The sequence below is a fragment of the Mesoplodon bidens genome (assembly GCF_964165515.1).
Source record: "Mesoplodon bidens genome assembly, chromosome: 18".
NCBI classification, from domain to species: domain Eukaryota; kingdom Metazoa; phylum Chordata; class Mammalia; order Artiodactyla; family Ziphiidae; genus Mesoplodon; species Mesoplodon bidens.
In genome coordinates this window covers 30,136,246-30,146,752 of record NC_138175.1, presented here as the reverse complement: position 1 = coordinate 30,146,752, position 10,507 = coordinate 30,136,246, and the positions used below count along the sequence as shown (strand labels likewise).

The 10,507-nt window shown below is 41.2% G+C and overlaps 1 protein-coding gene across 1 annotated transcript in view; it reads left to right on the top strand.

The window, feature by feature from the left end:
* The first annotated feature begins 196 nt into the window (after nt 1–196).
* LPCAT2 (lysophosphatidylcholine acyltransferase 2) overlaps nt 197–10,507 on the top strand; it is a 67,607-nt gene continuing 57,296 nt past the window's right edge. The window contains exons 1-2 of the mRNA XM_081217815.1: nt 197–2,876; nt 9,337–9,476. Of these exons, the coding sequence (XP_081073941.1) occupies nt 2,706–2,876; nt 9,337–9,476 (311 nt within the window). The 5' untranslated portion in view covers nt 197–2,705. The remainder of the gene's footprint in view (nt 2,877–9,336; nt 9,477–10,507) is intronic.

Below are 10,507 nucleotides of genomic sequence, written 5' to 3'. Positions count from 1 at the left end.
CCCCTCCTCTCCCTTCAGCAGTTTCCCCGTGGGAAAAATCAACGAGTATGAATAAAGACACCGATTGAGTGGCCATGTTGGCCGGCTGTTTTAGCAGAGACTAGAGGGCCCCCAGCCCCAGCCAGAAGAGGAAACTTAGAAAGTCTAAACCTCCGCTCCCTGCAGCATACAGGTAACATATGCTGGAAAAGTCACAGATGCCCAAATAAACAGCGAGAGACTCAGGGTGGGTGAGCTGGAGTCCCTCTGTCCCGTGGAAAGAGCCCTGGAACAGCAGCATTTCTGTTATTTAACTGCAGGGCCTTGTTCAAGGTTTCCTCTCTTCTTGAGTCTCAGTTTCTTCGTTGACAATAACACCAATTCTAATACTAATAACAGTGAACAACAGTAATACCCCTTCCATTAATAGAATGCTTACTATATGCCAGGCACTTCACATGCATCACTTCATTTAACCTTTATAGCAACCTAAAGAAGGGAGAATATTATTAGTCAACTTTTATTGATAAGGAAACTAAGGCTTGGAGAAAAGTGATTTTCCCAGGATACCATAGATACTGGGTAACATCCTGACTCAAGGCCAAAGATGACCTAGAGAAGGAGATTTAGCCGGAAGCTGAGTATCTCCCTCAGCAGCATTAACCTCCACCTCCCCCAAAACCCTCTAAGTAAACTCAGCTGGGGAGAAATGTGTGTGCTTTCTAAACACAGCTTCTATTAATGGGTAAGCTCCTTACCTTCTTCTCCAGCAGATTGCCCATCTTTAATCCCTTCCTATATAGAAATTCTGGAGCTGCTACAGAGCAGAAACTTAAGGCCTGGGGTTATTTCAGAGGTCCTTTCTGGCTCCGATAGACTATTACTTCAGGCCTCTCATGGTGGGGCTGGTAGGGAAGGGGATGAGGAGTGGACAGGTCTCTCTGGAGGTGACCTTGGTGGAGTCCTCTTTTCTCCTGTGGCCTGCCCAATCGCTCAGGTCCTTGAAGGCTCTGGAGAGACTGCCTTCTGTGCTAAAGAGCCACAAGGGTCTGCCACCCTCTACTTGAAGACCCCAAAGCTGGGGCACTTTATATCACGGCTGTAATATGTTGTTATTAAGGTTCTCTGTTAAATACTGAGAAAATTCAGCTGCTCCACTACATAATACCTAATACTCCACTACGTAATACCTAATACCATTTCTTGAGTGCTTTTCTATGAACACTACACATGCATTATTTTACTTAATTGATACTACTGGGTTGGCCAAAAAGTTCATTTGGGCTTTTCCGTAGCGTGGTGTGGAAAAACCCAAACAAATTTTTGGCCAGCCCAATACAATCCTATGGGGTAGGAATTAGTCTTCCCATTCTGAGATGAGTACGCAAGCTCAGAGAGGTTAAGTGAGTAGCTGAAGGCTGCATCTATCTGGTAGGGTCGGAAGATTCTGAGATTCTACAGTGGACACCTTGGAAGGAGCAGCTGTCCCAGGGCCCAGAGTCAGATTCTCATCATGCCTCCAGCCTGCTGTGAGCAGTTGACCAGTAAAGATAAATCATTCACCATCTCCATCTGCCTCTCAGCCACTCAGGGCTTGACCAACTGGTCTCAGGTCCTGGGAAAATCCTCCCCCTAACCCCCACCAACAAAGGGCCAGATAGGCCCTTGAACTTCTTCAGGGTGAAGTGGAGCCACAGCCCAAGTCACTTCCCTTTTTGAGGCCAGGTTCCTCATCTAGTGCAGAGGGCAGTGGTGGTTTTGTCATTTTCTAGTAATTGCAGCTTCAGTTTTCATTTGGAGAACTATCTCCCCATTGTCAGTCCATATTTTGAGTGAAAGAGATTCCACTCCTGGTACCAGTTTCTATATTAGGAGTCTCAGCGGTAACTGATAAATATCCCACCCAAATGGGTGTAAGCAAAACCAAAACATACACCAGAAATCAAATCCACCCTGGATAATTAACCCTCTTACTGGAACAGCCCAGGGGTTGCTCCTTGAATTGGCTGGATTCAGGTTGTTTATCTAAGTTCCATTTATCCCCGATTACGATTACGAAGGGGGCAGCGGAGGCTCATGGAGACAGTGATTTGACCAACGTCAAAGAGCCAGTAAAAGCGAAAGGAGGGGTTTCCCTGGTGGCGCAGTGGTCAAGAATCCACCTGCCAGTGCAGGGGACATGGGTTCGAGCCCTGGTCCAGGAAGATCCCACATGCCGCGGAGCAATTACTGAGCCTGCGCGCCTAGAGCCCGTGCTCTGCAACGAGAGAAGCCGCCGCGATGAGCAGCCACCGCTCGCCGCAACTAAAGTGGGCAGCAAGGAAGACTCAACGCACCCAAAAATAAATAAATAAATAAATTTCTTAAAAAAAAAAAAAGCAAAAGGAAATCTAGGTCCGCCTGACCCTAAAGCAGAGAACTCAGCCTAAACGGGGGTGCCTTGCTCTGAAGGAAAAACATTCACCCGCAAGGAGGCTGAGCTATTAACCCCAAGAGGAAGAGCCGGACAACCTAAAAGGGTGGGGTGTGCTCAGGGGGGTGGGGCCAGGGCCTGGGCGCGTTCAGAGCCAGAGGGGGCGGGGCGAGACCGGAGGGCGGGTAGGTAACTTTGGCGCCTGCGCAAAGGCCCCGGACTCCTAAACTACTCCCTCTCAAGCCTTGGCGGCAGCGGCAGCTCGCACGCGCCGCCTGGGTCTCTTCGCTCCTGTGAGACGCCGGGCTCGGCCATGAACCGGTGCGCTGAGGCGGCGGCGGTGGCGGCCTCGGGGCCCGGCGCGGGCGTCGGGAGCGCGGGGCTGCGGCCGTCCATAGTGCCCCGTCAGTCGTCCTTCTTCCCGCCGCCCGTGCGCAACCCCTTCGTGCAGCAGACACGGCTGGGCGCGACGAGGCGCATCCAGGTGCGGGGCGAGGGTCTGACAGGGGACGCAGATTCAGGTGAGGGGCGTCTGACAGGGGACGCAGATCCAGGTGAGGGGCGTCTGACAGGGGACGCAGATCCAGGTGAGGGGCGTCTGACAGGGGACGCAGATTCAGGGGAGGGACGTGGGTCCGAGAGAGGAGGCAGTTTGAGGGGAGCTTGGGTCTGTCAGGGGAGGTTGCCAGAGGGGAGTGCGGGTGTGAAGGGGAAGTGGCTGAGGAGGGCGTGAGTCTGGGAAGCAAGGCTCTGAGGAAGGCAGGGATGTAGATCTGAGAGGAGAGGGCTTTTGAAGGGACCATGAGTCTGCCGGGGACAGAGATGCGGGACTGAGAATTGAGGGGCCTTGGAGGATGGTCTGGGGGCGTGTGTGAGAAAAGAAGATGCAAAGAACATGGGGGCCTTGGAGGAAGGTCCTAAACAGGAGGAGGCCGAACAGGCAGGCCATTGGCAGAGGAAACATTCCTTGCTGAGAAGAGGGAACGACTGTGGAAGAACTTCGACTTGAGTGTGTGAAAGTCTAGTGGGAGGTCATCGTAGCACAGGAGAGTGGGTTTGGGGAAGTTTTCGCTTTGCCGCAGGGAAGGAGAGGAGTCAGTTTGGGATGGGAAGAGCAAGGGAGAAGGCAGAGAACCCAGGTCTGGAATTAGAACAAGAAGAAAGGCTGGGATGCTCTGGCTGAGCAGGGACATCAAGGACGGGAAATCACAGTCTAAGAAAAGGGATAATATGGGGCAGCTTAAGGTATTCAAGAGTTTTTGGTCCTGAATCCGTTTTCACCCAAACACTTTTACATTCAAGGATGAGAGGCAGCTCAGACTTGCACTTACACTCGCTCTTTGGACTTCCTGTTTGGTGAAGTTAGTGATCAGAGAACAAGATAGACCGTGCAGGCTACGTTTGTCCTTTGTGTTCTGCATGGAAAAAATGGCTTTAATATTCTCTTGTCCATCTCACCCATTTATTTACTTTGGATTTGAAATAGCGTAATTTTTGCACGGCATACTTGTGTGCCCTGAGACTGTTGTTCTCTACGATGGAAGCAGGTTAAGTGCTGGGCCAAGCAGCCTGGGGTGGTGGTTAGAATAATGGTGGATGGGTGTCTGGTTGAAGAAAGGTGTGAGAGAGGAAGAGGAAGATAGCGAATGTAGTAATACCTCTTTGTAAAGAAACTAAATGTTTAAAAATTTGATCTTCATGTCTTTAACTGGATAGATATTCCCTTTATATCTTAAAACTTCTGAAACACTTAATAAATACATGGACTATCATTCAAGGTTCCTTTTGGTCTGATTTAGTCAAATCGGTCATACTTAAATGAAAGTCATGTCCGTCTATTTGGCTTTATGTTTTGGAGAGAGGCTCAAAGTGGCATATTTATAAGTATTTATATTGTACCTGGAGTAAATTATTAAGTTTTTGAGGTTTTTTTTTTTTTTTAATAGCATGCCTGCAACCATTTTGAGAGCACTTTCAAATAACCCTGTAAGAGTTGTAGTATGATAGAAAGATCACTAGTCTTAGTCAGAAAACCTGCTCAGGCCCTGCCATTTATTAGTTGTATAACTTTGGCCAAGTCACTTAACCTCTCTGAACTTTACTTTCCTCATCTATTAAATTGGAATAATAATACAGGGAAGAGGGATTAAAATTTAAGTGAGATAATGTGTGAAAGAATCTGGTATTGTTTGCTGATCTTAATATTGATAGTTATGCTATTTGTTATCTACAACTGTATACTGCACTTAAAATTTACCACTTGGATTGGATAGAAATGAATATAGTCTCAATATTTTTTTTAAAATTAAAAATGCATGTAGACCAGAGATCCCAAAGTAGTTTCAATGGCTTGAACAGTCTGGGTAAAAGGAAAATTTAAATAGACATGATTGAAAAACAATGTTGTCTGTATTATCCAGTTTAAAAGATTGATATACTTGCATTTAAGTATGATTTGATATGATTAAATCAGACTAAATCTAATCCTAAATGATGATCAATGTCTTGCTTAAGGACTGTTGTGACTTTTGCGTCTCATTATAGGGCTTAGCTTTATTGCTCGCCTTCTCTTTTTTGACCGTTTAAGGGTCTGCTACATAGTGCCGTATAAAAAATTAGCCTAGCTTCTATTTCCTCAATAGAATATGGAATTAAAATGAGTGGTTGTAATTGTGGGGTCATTTACCATACCAAAAGTATTTGTTGGATGCCTACTATGTGCCAGGCACACTGTTAATCCCCCGAGACATAGCAATGAACAAGAGAAATAAGGACCCTGCCTATTTAAAGCTTGTATTTCACTGAAAAAGTTAAACAAGCAAGTATAGAAATATATAATTCCATGTTTTAGTAAGTGCTATGAAGTAAGTCCAGAGAGGAAAATAATCCCAATAGAGTGTTGAAAGAAGGCCTTCCTACAGAGATGACATATTACCAAATGGCAATATAATGGGTAATCCTCTTAATTCGACAGTTACTCAGAATTGATCTTGTCATCTTAATAATGTTTAAAGATTAAAATTTTAAATCAACTTTGTGTATATACTAGCAGCAAACAATTGCAAAGGGAAATTAAGTAATCTCATAGTAGCAATAAAATGACATTAAATACGTAGGAATATATTAACCAAAAGCACGTAAGACCACTACAATGAAAACAACAAAACACCATTGTGAGAAATTAATGAAGATTTACATAAAATGAAGAGATATACCATGTTTATAAGTTTGAAGAATCGACATTATTAAGATGATAACTCCTCCCAAATTGATCTGTAGATTCATTGAAATCTCAACAAAAATCCCAACAGGCTTTTTGTTTGTGTGGAAACTGACTAATTCTGAAATTTATGTGGAAATGCAGAGGATCTATATTAGCCCCAAAAAAGCTTGAAAAAGAAAAAGTTGGAGGACATACACTACCTTATGTCAAGAATTACTACAAAGCTATAGCAATTCAGAGAGTAAGGTAGTATCGACAGAAAGACAGATGAATAGATCAATTGAACAGAATAGAGAGCCCACATGTATGTTCAATTGATTTTTGACAAAGTGGCCAAGAGAATTTATCGGGGAATGTCAAGTCTTTTCAAAAATTGGCTCTGGGGAATTCCCTGGCGGTCCAGTGGTTAGGACTCGGCGCTTTCATTGCTGGGGCCAGGGTTCAATCCCTGGCTGGGGAACTAAGATCCCGCAAGCTGCAGCGCAGCCAAAAAAAAAAAAAGGAGGGGGGATGGAATTGGTTCTGGAACAGCTAGATAAATCTGTGGATAAAAATGAAACTTGATCCCTTCTGCACACTACACAGAAAGTAATTTAAGATGGATCATAGTCTTGAACATAAAAGCAAAACTCGTATATGTTCTAGAAGAAGAAGAAAATATAAAATAATCTTCATGATCTTGAGATAGGTAAAGATTTCTTAGGATGCAGAAGAGAACTAAACAGAAAATAAAAATTGATAAATTAGTCTTCATCAGAATTAAAATTCTTCTCATCAAAGGATACCATTAAGAAAATGAAAAGGCGGACTTCCCTGGTGCTCAGTGGTTAAGAATCCGCCTGCCAATGCAGGAGACACAGGTTCGAGCCCTGGTCCAGGAAGATCCCACATGCCGTGGAGCAACTAAGCCCGTGTGCCACAACTACTGAGCCTGCGCTCTAGAGCCCGTGAGCCACAACTACTGAGCCAGTGTGCCACAGCTACTGAGGCCCGCGCACCTAGAGCCCATGCTCCGCAACAAAGAGAAGCCACCACAATGAGAAGCCTGTGTACCACAATGAAGAGTAGCCCCTGCTTACCACAACTAGAGAAAGCCCACACACAGCAACAAAGACCCAACACAGACAAAAATAAATTAAATAAATTTTAAAAAAAAGAAAGAAAGAAAGAAAATGAAAAGGCAAGTCATGAAATGGGAGAAAATATTTTCAATACATGTATTGAAAAAGGGCTTGTAAACAGAACATATAAAGAACTCCTACAAATTGATAAGAAAAGGATTAACTACCCAATAAAAATGGGCCAAAGACTCAAAAAGACAGTTAGGTTAAAGGGATGACCAATAAGCACATGAAAAAATGTGCTCACCGTCATTGTTCATCAAGGAAATATGAATTAAAACCACAGTGAGATATCATTTTACACCCACTAGAATGGCTACAAAGACTGACAACACTGAATGTTGATGAGGATGTGAAGCAACAGGAAATTTCATACTTTGTTGGTGGAGATATAAAATGATACAACTACTTTGGAAAACAGTTTGGCATATGCTGGCCCAACAATTTCACTCCCCTTGAAATGAAAATGTATGTCCACATAGAGACTCAAACATTAATGTTTATTCATAATAGCTAAAAACTTATAATAGGCTAAATGTCCCTGAACAGATTAATGGATAGATTAAGTGTGATATATTCATACAATGGAATATTACTCTGCAATTAAAAAGACTATACTACTAATACATATGACAACATGGTTGAATCTCAAAAATATGAAGTGAAAGAAGCCAGACATAAAAGAATACATACTGTGTGGTTTCGTTTATATGAAAATATAGAACAGGCAAAAACTATAGTGAAAGAAAGACTGTCAGTGGTTGCTATACACTGAGGATATATTGACTGCAAAGAGGCACAAGGGAACTTTTCTGGGTGATGGAAATGATCTATATCTTGATTATAGTGGTGTCTGCATAGGGTTATGCATTTGAAAACCTCATACTTAAAATAGGTGCATTTTATTTTACGTAAATTATGCCTTAGTAAAATTGATTTTTATAAAAGACTACAATCACCAAATGTCAGCAAGGATGTACAGTAACTGAAATTCTCATACACTACCAGTGACACTTTAAAATGATACAGCCACTTTGGAAAATTGTTTGGCCAGTTTCTTATAAAGTTAAACTACATCTATGACCCAGCAATTCCACTCCTAGGTATTTACCTGAGAGAAATGAAAACAACTATTCCCAAAAAGGCTTGTAAAAGAATGTTTGTAGTGGCTGTATTCATAATAGCCCACAACTGGAAACAGCCCAAATGTTCATCAACAGGAGAATAGACAGACTGTCATATGGTCATATAGTGGAATAATACTCTGCAGTCAGAAAGAATGACTTACTGACATCGAAAGCAACATAGTTGAATTTCAAAAACATGTTAAGTGGAAGAAGTGAGACACACAAGAATGCATAATGTATGATTCCATTTATATGACACTCAAGAACATGCAAAACTAATAATATATGATGATAAACATCCAGCATTGGTTGCCTAAGAGGATAAGGATTGACTGAAAGAGGTATGAGGCAACTTTCTGAGTGGCAGATGTGTTCTGTATCTTGATTGAGGTGATGTTTACAAGAGTACACATTTATCAAAACTCATTGAATTACACATTTAAGATCTGTATATTTCCTTGTATGTAATTTTTAATTCAGTCATACACATGTACACAAATAATTTGATAGAGATCTGATAACTACAATATTTTTGGCATTTCTCGTAAATTATTTGATGATGCTCAGATTCACATTACGGGCCAATAGAGCCAAGAAGGGCAGCACTGTTTGAGTAGTGTAATTGGCTAAAAAAAAAAGAAGACAATTTGTGATATATAAGGATAGTTTATTTCACTTGAAAGGCATTATAGGATAGGATTAAGAGCAAGACCTTTATAACCACATTGGTTTCAAATCCTGGTTCTGCCACTTAACTGTGTGATCTTAAGCAGTTTAACTTAATTCCCTCTGTGCCACTCCTTTCTTGTATGTAAAACAGCTTAAGGTTGTAAGACTCAGATAAGTTACTACATGCCAAGTACTTAGAGTGCCTGGTACTTAGTAAGCACTCAGTATTATTTGCAGTTCTTATTTATTTAGTTTTTATTCTTATTCTTATTTAGTTTTTATTATTTTTTGTATTTCCTCCCCCATCTCCTTATTGTTAGTTATAAAGGACTGGCAGGTATATAAAATAATACATTTACTTCTTCACACTCTAATGCCTTTACTAATATTCATCCTGCTTATAGCTCTCAAAGAGCTATTTCCCCCTCTTACCTTGCCAGCTTCTGCTTGCTTCTTAAAGCAAGATGTTTCAGCTTCAACTCCTCCAGGAAGCTTTCCCTGACTACTAAGTCCAACAAACCTTTTCTTAGTTCCCCCAGCAGCCCCTATTCACATTCACTGATATACAGATCAGGTAGTACTTGGTTTTCTTCCCTGTTTCTTTTGCTGCTTTGTAGGCTTTGTGAGGTCAGGTACAATGTCTTATTTTCTTTGTGCTTAGATCCTTGTCTGGTATAGGGTAATGCCCAATTCATCTTTGAGTGAATGCATGAATAGGATAAGATTTTCCTCTTATGTATTTCTGTTTGATAACTACAGCATTAAAATAATGTCATCTGTTTTTTTAATGAACTTTGATTTCAGATTTTCTTTCTTGGAATTATCCTGCTTCCAATTCGTGCTCTGTTGCTTGCATTAATTTTATTACTGGCGTGGCCATTTACTGCAATTTCAACAGCATGCTGTCCTGAAAAGCTGACCCACCCAATAACTGGTTGGAAGAGGTAAGAAATAACTATGTCTAAATATTAGGAAAATCAAGATAAAGAAGAGTTTGTCAAAGTTTAGTCAGTGATCAACAATTATGACTCTGAATATAAGATATTTTGGAATATAGTTTTTACAGGCTATGTCACTAAAAATAAAAAATAGGAGGTATGGAGATTCTGTGAAGGGATGAGCTCTTTATCTTTAAATAAATAGAGATTTCAACTCTAAACTACAGGGCAAGGAGAGATCGGTCATTTCCCTGTACCCTCTGGAAAAGTTCTTTGGTTTTCTGTGTCTCACTTCTCCTTACCATGAAGTTAAAGTTAGAGAAACTTCCTCAGGAGTTAGTTGCTTAATACCGCCTCACTATATTATTATGTGAATTTTGAGAGAATTCTATAGGAAGCCCATTTTTTAAAGCTCCCACTGGATGTCTTATGGGAGACATTTTTCATGCAAAGCTATAATGCTTATTCACGTACTGAGATGTCTGTCATGTGTTTGCACTTCGAGGGCTATTTTTTTGTTTCTCTACTCAACTGAGTTTATCAAGGACAGAGACTGGATCTTACTTGTCTTGTGTGTCCACCACAATTCCTGGCACAATTTGATGAATTAACTAATCTTTAATAACAGATTCTTTTTAAAGAGTAAACAATTCAATTTCTGGAATTGAAATTTCTCTGTTCCAGAGAAGTGAGATGGTAAATTTACTTCTTAAGATTCTTGATGATGTCTAAGGGCTATAATGATATAGGTAATAAGGCTTACTTTTAAAATTTTACTCCTAAAATAATTCTGAGGACAATTTCCGCATGCCGGTTCTAAAAGTGTTTTGGGAGGTAGCGGCATCCTTGTTACACAAATATAGATTTCCAAGGTGACTCCTTTGAAGGACAGTACTGATTTGGATTTCTCAGTGGTGGATGCATGTTGAAGATTCATTCTTATTACTTTATAGTCACAGAATAAAGGAGCCACTTATTAGCCACATGGCCTTGGGAAAATTACTTCTCTGGGACTCAGTTTTCATGTCTGTAAAATG